At 43.1% G+C, this 14,877-nt stretch overlaps 1 protein-coding gene across 7 annotated transcripts in view; it reads right to left on the bottom strand.

Moving 5' to 3' along the window:
• The window catches only part of LOC140713921 (alpha-1,6-mannosylglycoprotein 6-beta-N-acetylglucosaminyltransferase A-like), a 174,493-nt gene that overhangs the window by 62,967 nt on the left and 96,649 nt on the right, over positions 1 to 14,877 (bottom strand). For all 7 annotated transcript variants that reach the window (XM_073024612.1, XM_073024609.1, XM_073024614.1 and 4 more), the window contains one exon: positions 3,648 to 3,817. In XM_073024612.1, coding sequence (XP_072880713.1) covers positions 3,648 to 3,817 — 170 coding nt within the window. The remainder of the gene's footprint in view (positions 1 to 3,647; positions 3,818 to 14,877) is intronic.

Raw genomic sequence — 14,877 nt, 5'->3', positions numbered from 1 at the left:
AATTGGGTGAAATTGTTATGGGAAACAGAGAAATGGCAGAAGAATTTAATGAGTACTTTAGATCTGTTTTCACTAAGGAAGACACAAGCAATCTCCCAGATGTATGGATGGGCCAAGGACATAGGGTAACAGAGGAAATGAAACAGATTGACATTAGGAAGGAAATGGTGATGAGAAGACTGATGGGACTGAAGGCTGACAAATCCCCAGGTCCAGATGGTCTGCATCCTAGGGTACTAAAGGAGGTGGCCCTGGAAATTGCAGATGCATTGGTAATCATTTTCCAATGTTCCTTAGATTCAGGATCAGTTCCTGAGGATTGGAGAATGGCTAATGTTATCCCACTTTTTAAGAAAGGAGGGAGGGAGAAAACAGAACTATCGAGCTGTCAGCCTGACATCGGTGGTGGGGAAGATGCTAGAGTCCATTAATAAGGATGAAATAGTGGCATATCTAGATAGCAGTGATAGGATTGGGCCGAGCCAGCATGGATTTACCAAGGGTAAATCATGCTTGACTAATCTGTTGGAGTTTTTCGAGGATGTAACCAGGAAGTTAGACGGGGGGAGATCCAGTGGATGTAGTGTACCTCGATTTTCAGAAGGCATTTGATAAGGTCCCACATAGGAGATTGGTGGGTAAAATCAAAGCTCAGGGCATTGGGGGGAAGACATTGACATGGATAGAAAACTGGTTGGCAGATAGAAAGCAAAGGGTAGCGGTGAATGGGTGTTTCTCGGAATGGCAGGTGGTGACTAGTGGGGTGCCACAGGGCTCGGTATTGGGACCACAGGTGTTTACAATTTACGTCAACGATTTGGATGAAGGCATTGAGAATAACATCAGCAAATTTGCTGATGATACTAAGCTGGGTGGCAGTGTGACGTGATGAGGATGTTAGGAGAATTCAGGGTGACGGATAGGCTGGGTGAGTGGGCAGATACTTGGCAGATGACGTTTAATGTGAATAAGTGTGAGGTTATCTACTTTGGGAGTAAGAACAGGAAGGCAGATTATTATCTGAACGGTGTAGAGTTAGGTAAGGGAGAAATACAAAGAGATCTAGGAGTCCTTGTTCATCAGTCACTGAAGGTGAATGAGCAAGTGCAGCAGGCAGTGAAGAAGGCTAATGGAATGTTGGCCTTTATTACAAAGGGAATTGAGTACAAGAGCAAGGAAATCCTCTTGCATTTGTACAGAGCCCTGGTGAGACCACACCTGGAGTATTGTGTACAGTTTTGGTCTCCAGGGTTAAGGAAGGACATCCTGGCTGTAGAGGAAGTGCAGCGTAGATTCACGAGGTTAATTCCTGGGATGTCTGGACTGTCTTACGCAGAGAGGTTAGAGAGACTGGGCTTGTACACGCTGGAATTAAGGAGATTGAGAGGGAATCTGATTGAAACATATAAGATTATTAAGGGATTGGACAAGATAGAGGCAGGAAATATGTTCCAGATGCTGGGAGAGTCCAGTACCAGAGGGCATGGTTTGAGAATAAGGGGTAGGTCATTTAGGACAGAGTTAAGGAAAATCTTCTCCCAGAAAGTTGTGGGGGTCTGGAATGCACTGCCTCGGAAGGTAGTGGAGGCCAATTCTCTGGATGCTTTCAAGAAGGAGCTAGATAGGTATCTTATGGATAGGGGAATCAAGGGATATGGGGACAAGGCAGGAACTGGGTATTGATAGCAGATGATCAGCCATGATCTCAGAATGGCGGTGCAGGCTCGAAGGGCCGAATGGTCTACTTCTGCACCTATTGTCTATTGTTATCCTCTAGGGTGTTCTGCACACGTACTCCCAAGTCCCTTTGCATCAAAGATTTTTGGATTTTCCCTGTTTAGAAAATAGTCTACACATTAACTTCTACTACCAAAGTTCATGACCATGCATTTTCCAACATTGTATTTCATTTGCCACTTTCTTGCCCATTCTCCTAATCTGTCTTAGTCCTTCTGCATCCTATGCATTTCCTCAACACTGCCTGCTCCTCCACCAATCTTAGTATCATCTGCAAACTTGACAATAAAACCATCTATTCCATCATCTAAATCATTGATTTACCGTATTTATTAAAAAACTGCTCTAAAGAGCCATCTCTTAGGCATTCAACAAACTCACTCTCTTGAGGTCCATTACCAACCTGATTTTCCCAATTAACCTGCATAAAATTTCCCATGACCATCATAACATTGCCCTTTTGACACGCCTTTTCTATTTCCTGTTGTAATCTGTGATCTACCTCCCAGCTACTGTTGGGAGGCCTGTATACAACTGCCATCAGGGTCCTTTTACCCTTGCAGATTCTTAACTCAACTCACAAGGATTCAACATCTTCCAATCCTATGGCACATCTTTCTACTGATTTGATGCCATTCTTTGCCAGTAGAGCCACACCAACCCCTTTGCCTGCCTTCCTATCCCTCTGATACAATATATAACCTTAGACATTTAGATCCCAACTACAACCGTCCTTCAGCCATGATTCAGTGATGGCCACAACATCATACCTGACAATCTGTAATAGTGCAATAAGGTCATGCACCTCATTTCGTATACATCGCACATTGAGATTACAATTTTGCATTCGTAATGTACTAATACCCTGTTGGTTCTGATTATGTCCCACCACCTGCCTGCCCTTCCTGACAGTCTGATTCACACTATCTTTACTTTTTTACCATCCATCCTATCCTGAATCCCATCACTCCGGTTCCCAACCCCTGCCAAATAAATTTAAATCCCCCCCCAACAGCTCTAAGAAACCTGCCCACGAGAATATTGGTCCCCAGTCGGGTTCAGTTGCAACCCGTCACTTTTGAATAGGTCATACATCCCCCAGAAGAGATCCCAATGATCCAAGAATCTGAAGCCCTGTCCCTGCACCAACTTCTCAGTCACGTATTTATCTGCCAAATCATCCTGTTTCTACCCTCACTGGCATGAGGCACAGGGAACAATCCACAAATTACTACCTGGGAGTCCTGTTTCTCAGCTTTCTACCTAGCATTCTAAAATCTATTTTCAGGAGCTCTTTGCTTTTCCTTCCTAGGTGTTAATTGAGGTGTATCTAATAAAGTGGCCACTGAGTGTATATGCACCACAAACAGTCTCATACTGAAATAAGCCCACAGACATGAGAATTTGATTCAGTTCTCATCAAATGACTTATCAAAGATAGCATCAAAATCAGCCTGAAGAAATTAGAGGTTACATCTAAAAACTGAGAAGACATTACACTCAAAAGACAGATCTGGAGGAAATCTGTTGTAGGGAGAACGGTGCTACACAAGAGATACCTCTGCTGTGCTGCAGAGAACAAGCGGCAGCTGTGAAAGGAAAGACTGAACAAACAAACGACCCAATCACTAACCACAGTCACCATTTACTCTTGCCTGCACTGCACTACAATATATGGATCTCAGATCGGCCTCTACAGCTACCTGAAGACCCACCAACAGATGACCGCCTGAGAGAACATCATACTTGACTTGAAGATCCATCTGAGGATCCACCAATAGACAACATGTTAGGAGAACATCATACTCAACTCGACTATCCACCAATAGACAACTGGTAGGAGAACATCACGCTCGACTCAAGTGATCATACTAATACAGGAGACAAGCAGCATGTTTAGTTTCTCTTACCGTTTCAGCTGATCTATTGATGTGGAAATGGTGATGTTGTGACCGAGCAAGTACACAGAGGTTATCAGATCACCCCATTGCACTAACTCCCCAAGTGGACCTCCTTTGAAGACATTCTCAGCAATCTTAAATCCAGATTCCTTTGTCAAAAGACCCAAATGAAGTAAAATCTAACAGAGCAAATATGAAAATTGTTATCACTTTTTAATGAAGTTACAATATTTTAAAAAAGTTTAACTATGTTGACAGAGGCAACTGAGGCCCAATTTCAGAGGTGTCACTGGAGGTAAATGTAGGGGGATGTCAGAAGTAAATTTTTTTTAATACACAGAGTGGTGGGTGCGTGGCATGCGCTGCCAGAGGTGGTGGTAGAGGCAGATACATTGGAGACATTTAAGATTTTCTTAGATAGACACATGGGTGATAGAAAAATGGGAAGTAATTCACACAGAAGGTCTAAATGCTTCTGGGGACAGATATTGCAGACACCCAAAAATAATGCTGTGAGGGTTGACTCTCTGAGTACAAAAATATCCCAACTATTGATAGATCAGCCACATCTGTGATCACATTTGATGTGCTAAGTGACAACATCAGTCTGGTCTGCAAACTTCCTTGAAGTAAGTAACTTAGCCAATGTTGTCTAACTTGATGTAGGCCAGTTACATAACCCCATTGTCCTATGTTTAGCTGATGGAGACAAGGATCTTGTCTCTTGGAAGTGACCCCATGGTCACTTCACTTTGTAAATCATATCTCTAGAACAGCCAATCCCATGCTATGGGACAGCAGTCTGTGTTTTATAGACTGTGCTGTTTATTTGCAAAGATGTCCTTTTAACTTCAGACTGATTATAGTTTGTAATTTATGTTAAGAACTGAAGACTGGTTCACATTTACATCAAGAAGCTGAACAAGGAATATTGGTTATAATTTTAACTTTGTTACAAATGCTTTGACCCTTTGGAAAGGTCATGCTGCACTGATGGATAGAACATAAGACTATAAGACATAGGAGCAGAATTAGTTCATTCAGCCCATCGAGTCTGCACTGTCATTCCATCATAGCTGATTTATTATTCCTTGCAACCCCATTCTCCTACTTTCCCCCCATAACCTTTGACACCTTGATTAATCAAGAACCTGTCAACCTCCATTTTAAATGCACTGCCCACAGCCATCTGTGGCAATGAATTCCACAGTTTCACCACCCTCTGGCTAAATACATTTTTCCTCATCTCTGTTCTAAATGGACATCCCTCAATTCAGAGGTTGTGCCCTCTGGTCCTAGACTCCCCACTATAGGAAACATCCTCTCCATATCCACTTTATCTAGACCTTTCAATATTTGATACGTTTCAATGAGATTCTTTCTCATTCTTCTAAACTCCAGTGAGTACAGAGCCATCAAACACTCCTCATATGTTAACCCTTTCATTTCTGGGATTATCCTTGTGAACCTTCAATGGATCCTCTCTAATGCCATCACATCTTTTTTTAAATATGGTGCCCAAAACTGCTCACAATATTCCAAGTGCAGTCTGACCAATGCCTTATAAAACCTCAGCATTACCTCCTTGTTTGTGTATTATTGTCTTCTTGAAATGAATGCTAATATTGCATTTGCCTTCCTTACTGCCGACTCAACCTGCAAGTTAACCTTTAGCAAATCCAGCATGAGGATTCCCATGTCCCTTTGCACCTCAGATTTTTTGAATTTTCTCCCCATTTAGAAAATAGTCCACTCTTTTACTATTTTTGCCCAATTGCATGACTGAGCACTTCCCTACACTATATTCCTTCTGTCACTTCTTTGCACGTTCCCCCAATCTGTGCAAGTCCCTGTTTTTTCAGCATAACCTGCCTCTCCAACTAACTTCGTATTGTCTGCAAACCTGGCCACAAAGTCATCAATTCCATCATCTACAAACAAGAGAAAATCTGCAGATGCTGGAAATCCAAGCAACACTCACACAATGCTGGAGGAACTCAACAACCAGGCAGCATCTATGGAAAAGAGTACAGTCGACATTTCAGACCAAGACCCTTTATCAGGACTGAATTCTGTCATCTAAATCATTGACATATGAAAAGGAGTGGTCCCAATACTGACCCCTGTGGAACATCACCAGTCACTGACAGCCAAGCAGAAAAGGCTACATTTATTCTCACCCTTTGCTTCCTGGCAATCAGCCAATCTTCTCTCAGTGTTAGCACCTGTCCTGTAATTCCATGGGCTCTTATTTTGTTAAGCAGCCTCAGGTGCTGCACCCCTTGTCAAAGGCTTCTGAAAATCCAAGTAAACAACATCCACTGGCACTCCTTTGTCTATCATGCCCGTTTTTTCTCAAATAATTCCAACAGATTTGTCAGGCACTATTCCCCTATAGAAAAATGCTGACTTTGGCCTATTTTATCACATACTTCCAAATACTCTGAAACCTCATCCTTAATATTGAACTCCAACATCTTCCTAACCATTGAATTCAGGTTAACTAGCCTATAATTTCCTTTCTTCTGTCTTCTTAAAGAGTGGAGTGACATATGCAATTTTCCAGTACTCTGGAATCTAGTGATTCTTTAAAGATCATTACTAATGCCTCCACAATGTCTCTAGCTGCCTTGTTCAGAATCCTGGGGCATAGTCCACCTGGTCCAGGTTTACCCTACCTTCAGACTGTTCAGCTTCCCAAGCACCTTCTCCTTAGTAACAGCAATGAGTATAAAGATAAGTTGCAACGTAAAAGGTGGGTAAAATCGAAAAGGGTGGATACAGGACAAAAGGTGTTTATTTGAATGCGCGCAATATATGGAATAAGGTAGATAAACTTGCAGCACTGTTACAGATTCACAGATAAGATGTTGTAGATATCACTGAAGGAGAGAAGATGATAGCTGTGAGCTTAATATTCAAGAATACATATTGTATTAAGAGGACAGACAGGAAGGCAGAGGGGGTGGCAAAAATTAATGGAAAGTTAGAGGATTGGGAAGTTTTTAAAAACCAACAGAAGCCAACTATAAAAGTAATTAAGGTTGTTACGTACCCCGTAACTGGGTCACTTACCAGCAAAGATAGAGAGGTCTGTTGAAGTCTGATGGTACTATTTTTAACAGTATTTATTGATAGAAATACACAAAAATAATATCAATGCAAACACACAGATAATATACGTTGTCAATACTAAATCTAAAAGCGCGGGTATAATAATAATCAATAAGAAATAGCTCTATTATTGTCTAGGGGATAATGTATTGTCCGATGGAAATATAAAAGTCACTTTAGTTCAGTCAAGCTGTAGGCTGCAGCCTTTGGTTGGAGAGAAAGACGGGTTAAAACTTGCCCATTCCTTTTATGATGTCAATCCTCTGAGAGTCGTTGGGAGTTGATTTCCCCGTTGTTAGCTAAAAACCGTTCTTCCGTGGTAAAGGCCACCGATTCTGGGGCAAATGGAAAAGGACACACGTGGCCTTCCACTGGTTTTTGCTATTACGGGATCGCTAGTGTTTCTGCTGGTGCGTCTGAGGGGCTGTTCCCCCAGACCCTCTTTTTATCCTGACTCACAGGGTCGCAGATGTCGATCAGGTTGGGATGATGCAATCCCTCCACCAACCTCCCCCTCGGTTCATTGCCTGGGGGGGGGCTTCAATGCATCGTGCAGGATGCAATACACAAGTCCGTCTCCAAGAGACAATAGCCGGTATCAATGGGTCCGCCTTTCGGAGGCCAGGACACATTCCAACCCTTTTGTGGATTCTGCATGTCTTTCTCTCATTTCCTGTGTCCCCTGAACTGACTTAATAGTGATCTTGTGATTCTCACAAAGGAGGGGGCTACCCCGCACCCTTCGGCCCCTCAGAGCTGTGGCACATTCGTAACAAGGTAAAGATTGAATATAAAGTGTAAAAGAGAGGTGAGAGTGGATATTGAACCACTGGAAAATGATGCTGGAGAAATAGTAATGGGGGACATCAAAATGGCGGAAGAACTGAATAAGAACTTTGTATCAGCCTTCATGGTGGAAGACACGAGTAGTATGGTGGAAGTTCCAGGTGTCAGGGGTCATGAAGTGTGTGAAGTTACCATAACTAGAGAGAAGGTTCTTGAGAAACTGAAAGGTCTCCAGGTAGATAAGTCACCTGGACCAGATGGTGTACACCCCTGAGTTCTGAAACAGGTGGTTGAAAGAGATCATGGAGACATTGGTAATGATCTTTCAAGAATCACTACATTCTGGAATGGTTCCAGAAGACTAAAACATTGCATATATCACTCCACTCTTCAGGAAAGGAGAGAGGCAAATGAAAGGTAACTATAGGCCAGTTAGTTTGACTTCAGTGGTTCGGAAGATATTGGAGTGATTCTTAAGGATGAGGTCTCAGGGTACTTGGAGGCACATGATAAAATAGGCTGTAGTCAGCATGGTTTCCTCCAGGGAAAATCTTGCTTGACAAATCTGTTGGAATTTTTTGAAGGAACAACAAGCAGGATAGAAAACACAATCAGTTGATGTTGCGAACTTGGATTTTCAGACGCCCTTTGACAAGGTGCCACACATGAGGCTGTTTAACAACCTATGAGCCCATGGTATTACAGGAAAGATGGCTAAAGCAGTGGCTGATTGGCAGGAGGCGAAGAGTGGCAATAAAGTGAGCCTTTCCTGGTTGGCTGTCAGTCACTAGTAGTGTACCACAGGGGTCTGTGTTGGGACCAATTATTTTTACATTATATGTCAATGATTTGGATGATGGAACTGATGGTTTTGTTACAATGTTTGCAGACGATACGGAGGGGCAGGTAGTTTTGAGGAAGTAGAGTGGCTACAGAAGGACTGTGTGATGTACATCCGGCTACAGCTCCTTGAGGACCGTGTTAGGGATCTGGAGCAGCAGCTGGATGACTTTCAGCTTGTACAGAAGAGTAAGGAGATAATTGATCAAAGTTCCAGGGAAGTAGTCATCCTGAAGTTGCAGGAGGCAAATAGCTGGGGGGCTGTCAGGAGAAATGGAAATGTGAATAGGCAGTTAGCGCAGAACGCCCGTGGCCATTTCCCTTAATAAAAAGTATACTGCTTTGGATACTGTTCTGGGGGATGCTCTCCCTGGGGAATGCCAAGGACACTGGGTTACTGGTACTGATCATGGGTCTGTGGTGCAGAAGGGAAAGAGGGACAAGAAGGGAATGATAGTGATAGTGGATTCAATAGTCAGGGGAACGGATAGGAGAGTTTGTGGATGTGAACAGGACACCCAAATAGTATGTTGCCTCCCAGGCGCCAGGTTCAGGGCTGTCTCAGATCATGTCCAAGATTTGAGAGAGGAAGAGCAGTCAGATGTTTTGGTACATATTGGTACCAATGACATAGGAAGGAAAAGGAATGAGGTCCTGAAGAGAGAATTTAGAGAGCTAGGTAGAAAGCTGAGAAGCAGAACCTCCAGCATAGTAATTTCTGGATTGCTACCTGTGCCATGCGCCAGTGAGGATAGAAACAGGATGATTTGGCAGATAAATGAATGGCTGAGAAGCTGGTGCAGGGGACAGGGCTTCAGGTTCTCGGATCACTGGGATTCTTCTGGAGGAGGTATGACCTGTTCAAAAGTGACACGTTGCACCTGAACCCAAGGGGGACCAATATTCCTGTGAGTGGGTTTGTTAGAGCTGTTGGGAGGTTTAAACTAATTTGGCAGTAAAGGGACTCAGGATGGGATGGATGATAAAAAATGCATTAATAACATGCAGTCAGTCTGTCAGGAAGGGCAGGCAGATGAAAGGCCAAAAATGCAGCCAGCAGGGTGAATATCAGTGCATTACGGATGCAGAATCAAAAAGGGTAGCAAATACAGAACTCAAATTACAACTCAATGCACAGAGTATAAGAAATAAGGTAGACGATTTTGTTGCATGATTACAGATTGTCAGCTATGATGTTGTGGCCATCACTGAATTGCGGCTGAAGGATGGTTGTAGTTGGGAACTGAAGGTCCAAGGTTATACGTTATATTGGAGGGGTAGGAAGATCAGCAGAGGGGGTGGTGTGGCTCTTCTGGTAAAGAATGACATCAAATCAGTAGAAAGATGTGACATAGGATCGGAAGATGTTGCATCCTTGTGGGTTAAGCAGAGAAGCTGCAAATGTAAAAGGATCCCGATGGCAGTTATATACAGGCCTCCCAACAGTAGCTGGGATGTGGACTACAGATTACAATGGGAAATAGAAAAGGAATGTCAAAGGGGCAATGTTATGGTAGTCATGGGAGATTTCAACATGCAGGTTGATTGGGAAAATTAGGCTGGAAATGGATCTCAAGAGAGTGAGTTTGTTGAATGCCTACGAGATGCCTTTTAGAGCAGTTTGTTATTGACTCTACTAAGGGATAAGTTATACTGGATTGGGTGTTAAGTAAGGAACTGGAGGTGATTAGGGAACTTAAGGTAAAAGAACCCTTAGGAACCAGTGATCACAATATGATTGTGTTCAACTTGAAATTTGATTGGAACAAAGTAAAGTCTGACATAACAGTATTTCAGTGGAAATAAAGGAAATTACAGTGGTATGAGAGAGGAGTTGCCCAAAGTAAATTGGAAGGAGCTGCTGGCAGGGATGACAGCAGAATAGCAATGGCGTGAGTTTCTGGGGAAAATGAGGAAGGTGCAGGACAGACGTATTCCAAAAATGAAGAAATACTCAAATGGTAAAATAGTACAACTGTAGCTGACAAGGGAAGTCAAAGCTAATGTAAAAACAAAAGAGAGGGCATACAACAAAGCAAAAATTAGTGGGAAGACAGAAGATTGGGAAGTTCTTAAAAACTAAAAGAATCGTTAGAAGGGAAAAGATGAAATATGAAAGCAAGCTAGCAAACAATATCAAAGTGGATAGCAAAAACTGTTTCAAGTTTGTAAAAAATAAAAGAGAGGTGAGAGTGGATATAGGACTGCTAGAAAATGAGGCAGGAGAAATAATAACGGGGGACAAGGAGATGGCTGATGAACTACATGAGTATTTTCCATCAGTCTTCACTGTGGAAGACACTAGCAGTATGCCTGATGTTGTAGTGTGTGAAGTGGGTGCAGTTACTATTACAACGGAGAACCATAGAACACTACAGCACAGTACAGCCCCTTCAGCCCTCCATGTTGTGCCAACCCATATAATCCTTTAAAAAAAGTACTAAACCCACACTACCCCATAACCCTCCATTTTTCTTTCATCCATGTGCCTGTCCAAGAGGCTCTTAAATACCCCTAATGTTTTAGCTTCCACCACAATCCCTGGCAAGTCATTCCAGGCACTCACAACCCTCTGTGTAAAAAACTTACTCCTGATGTCTCCCCTAAACTTCGCTGCCTTAATTTTGTACATATGCCCTCTGGTGTTTGCTGTTGGTGCCCTGGGAAACAGGAACTGACTATCCACCCATCTATGTCTCTCATAATCTTGTAGACCTGTATCAAGTTCCCTCTCATTCTTCTACGCTCCAAAGAGAAAAGTCCCAGCTCTGCTAACATTGCTTCATATGACTTGTTCTCCAAACCAGGCAACATCCTGGTAAATCTCCTCTGCACCCTCTCCATAGCTTCCACATCCTTCCTATAATGAGGTGACCAGAATTGAACACAATACTCTAAGTGCAGTTTCACCAGAGATTTGTAGAGTTGCAACATGACCTCTCTACTCTTGAACTCAATCCCACTGTTAATGAAGCCTTGCATCCCATAGGCCTTCTTAACTACCCTAACAACCTGTGCAGCGACCTTGACGGATGTATGGATTTGAACCCCAATGTCCCTTTGTTCATCCACACTCTTAAGTAACTGACCATTAATCCTGTACTCACTCTTCTGGTTTGTCCTTCCAAAATGCATCACCTCACACTTGTCCGGATTGAACTCCATCTGCCATTTTTCTGTCCAACTCTGCAGCCTGTCTATATCCTCTTGTAACCTTCGACAACCTACAGCTCCATCCACAACTCCTTCAATCTTCATGTTATCCGCAAACTTACTTACCTATCCTTCTGCCTCTACATCCAGGTCATTTATAAAAATCACAAATAGCAGGGGTCCCAGGACAGATCCCTGCGGCACTCCAGTAGTCACCAACCTCCAGGCAGAATACTTTCCTTCCACAACTACCCTCTGCTTTCTTCCTTTAGCCAATTTTTTATCCAAACAGCCAAGGTTCCACTTATCCCATGCCTCATGATTTTCTGGATGAGTCTGTCATGAGGGACCTTGTCAAATGCTCTGCTAAAGTCCATGTAGACCACATTCACTGCCCTATCCTCATCAATTTCTTTTGTTAACTCTTCAAAAACTTAATCAGGCTTGTGAGGCACGATCTTCCCTTCACAAAGCCATGATGACTATCCATGAGTAGACTGTACTTCTCCAAATGCTCGTAGATCCTATCCTTAAGAATCCTTTCCAGTAGTTTGCAGATCACTGACGTAAGACTCACCGGTCTATAGTTCCCAGGTTTCTCCCTATTACCTTTTTTAAACAAGGGAACTACATTTGCCATTCTCCAGTCCTCCGGCACTTCCCCTGCAGCCAAAGAGGATTCAAAGATCATAGCTAATAGGTCATCAAAAAGTTGAAAGACCTAAAGGTACATAAGTCACCCGAAGCTAGGGTTCTGAAAGAGGTAGCATTAGAGACTGTAATGGCATGAGAAATGATCTTTCAGAAATCAATGGACTCTGGCATGGTGCCAGAGGACTGGAAAATTGCAAATGTCACTCCACCCCCTAAGCAGCAAGTTTTTTGACAGGAGTCATTGATTGGAGTACTGCACAGATGCAACAGGAGTGTTCCTGCACAGGTCCGACAAAGATTTTCAACGGGAAATCCAGTTTTTATAAAAGAAAAGTACCACCTAGCGGATCGGTCATTGTTGGAGTGGTAGTCTGAGGCAGAATAGGAAAGATATGGGCTTCTGGGAGAACAGGTGGAGTCTCAGTAAGGCACTCTTTATTTCTCTTTCAACTCTAGAGAGAATAGAATCCATAGAGTCAGTGTTCTGTTCTGGGTGTCAGATGTGGGACTCACAGCCTCTCCGAATGGCAACATCTGTGCCAGGTGCATCAACATGCAGCTCCTTAGAGATCATGTTAGGGAACTGGAGCTCGATGACCTTTGGCTTGTTAGGGGAAGTGAGGCAGTGATAGACAGGAGCTACAGGGAGGAGAGCACCCCTGTGGCCATCACTCTCAACAATAAGTGCTCCATTTTGAGGGGGTTATGTTGGGGGTTATGACCTCCCTGGGGGAGGGAAGCAACAGCTGTGCCTCTGGCACTGAGTCTGGCCCTGTGGCTCAGAAGGATAGGGAAAAGAAGAGGATGGCAGCAGTTATAGGGGACTCTAGAGTTAGGGCAATTCTATGGATGAGAAAAGGAAACACGGATGGTAGTTTGCCTCCCAGGTACCAGCGTCTGAGATGTTTCTGGACGCACCCACTATAAGGGAGGGTGAGCAGTCAGAAATCATGGTTCATATTGGTAACGACGGCATGGGAAGAAAAAGGGAGGAGGTCCCAATAAAAGAATATAGGGATTTAGGAAGGGTAGTAATCGCAGGATTGCTGCCTGTGCTACACGACAGTGAGGAGAGGAATAGAATGAGGTGGCAGATAAATACGTGGCTGAAGAATTGGAATAGGGGGCAGGAATTCAGATTTCTGGATCTTTGGGAACTCTTCTGGGGCAGGTGTGACCTGTACAAAAGGGATGGGTTGCACTTGAATTCGAGAGGGACCAATATTCTTGCAGGCAGGTTTACTAGAGCTGCTGGGAGTGGATTAAACTAATATGGCAGGGGGATGTGAACCAGTCTGATAGAGCTGAGGATGAGCCAGCTGGTTTACAAGTAGATGATGGGTGTAACATGACGGTAAGAAAGGACAGCCAAGGATTGGGTACAAATGTGGACAAAGCAAAGAGTTAAATTGTACCACAGAGGTAAAATTCAGAAGGGTAAAGAATGCAGGACTGAAGGTGCTGTATTTAAATGCACGTGGCATTTGGAATAAGGTGGACGAACTTGTGGCGCAATTAGAAATTGGTCGGTATGACTTCGTGGGCATCACTGTGTCGCAGCTGAAAGAATATAGTTGGAAGGACTGGAAGTTTGCAAGTCTCACCCCACTCTTTAAGAAGGGAGGAAGACAAAAGAAAGGAAATTATTAGCCACTAAGCCTAACACTGGTTGGGAAAATGTTTGAGTCTGTTGTTAAGAATGAGGTTTTGAGGTACTTGGATGTACTTTATGTCGAAAGGACTGACAAAAAGGCATAGGCAGTGTGTGACTCTATCGGTAAGAGATGGAATTACATCTTTAAAAAGAGGTAACATAGGGTTAGAGAATGTTTTGTGGTGGAGTTAAGAAATTGCAAGGACAGAAAAAAACATTATGGCAATCATATATAGGCCTCCAAATAGTAGCCAACATGTGGGGTTGAGATTGCAAAGGGAGCTGAAAAAGGCATGTAATAGGGTAATGTTACAATAGTAAAGGGGGAGTTCAATATGTAAGGGGATTGAGAAAATCTGATTGGTGTCGGATCGCAAAAGAGGGAATTTGTTGTATGCCTACAAGATGGCTTTTTAGAGCAGCTTGTGCTTGAAACTACTCAGGGAAGGGCTCTCTTAGATTGGGTGTTGTGTAATAACCCAGATCTTATTAGGGAGCTTAATGTAAAGGAACATTTAGGAGACAGTGATCATAATATGATTGAATTCATACCACAATTTGAGAGGGAGAAGCATAACTCACATGTGTTTGTATCACAATGGAATAAAGGGAATTACAGAGGCATGAGAGAGGAGCTTGTCCAGGTGGATTGGAGGAGGATACTGGTAAGGATGACGGCAGAGCAGAGATGGCTGAAGTTTCTAGGGATAATTCGAAAGGTGCAAGATAGATATCTCCAACAGAGGAAGAAGTTCTCAAATGGCAGGGGTAGGCAACCGTGGCTGACAAAGGAAGTTAAGGTCTGCATAAAAGCCAAGGAAAGAGCATATAAATTAGCAAAAGTGAGTGGGAAGTTGAATGATTGGGAAGCTTCTAAAATCCAATGAAAGGCAACTAAAAAAGCAATGAGAAGGGAAAAGAGAAAATATGAGGGCAGATGAGCCAATAATATAAAGCAGGATACCAAAAGGTTTTTTTCATTTATATAATGAGTAAAAGTGACGTGAGTCTTGATATTGGACCACTGGAAAATGATGC

The sequence above is a fragment of the Hemitrygon akajei genome, chromosome 20, assembly GCF_048418815.1.
Source record: "Hemitrygon akajei chromosome 20, sHemAka1.3, whole genome shotgun sequence".
NCBI lineage: Eukaryota > Metazoa > Chordata > Chondrichthyes > Myliobatiformes > Dasyatidae > Hemitrygon > Hemitrygon akajei.
This window is presented reverse-complemented; position numbering and strand designations above follow the sequence as displayed.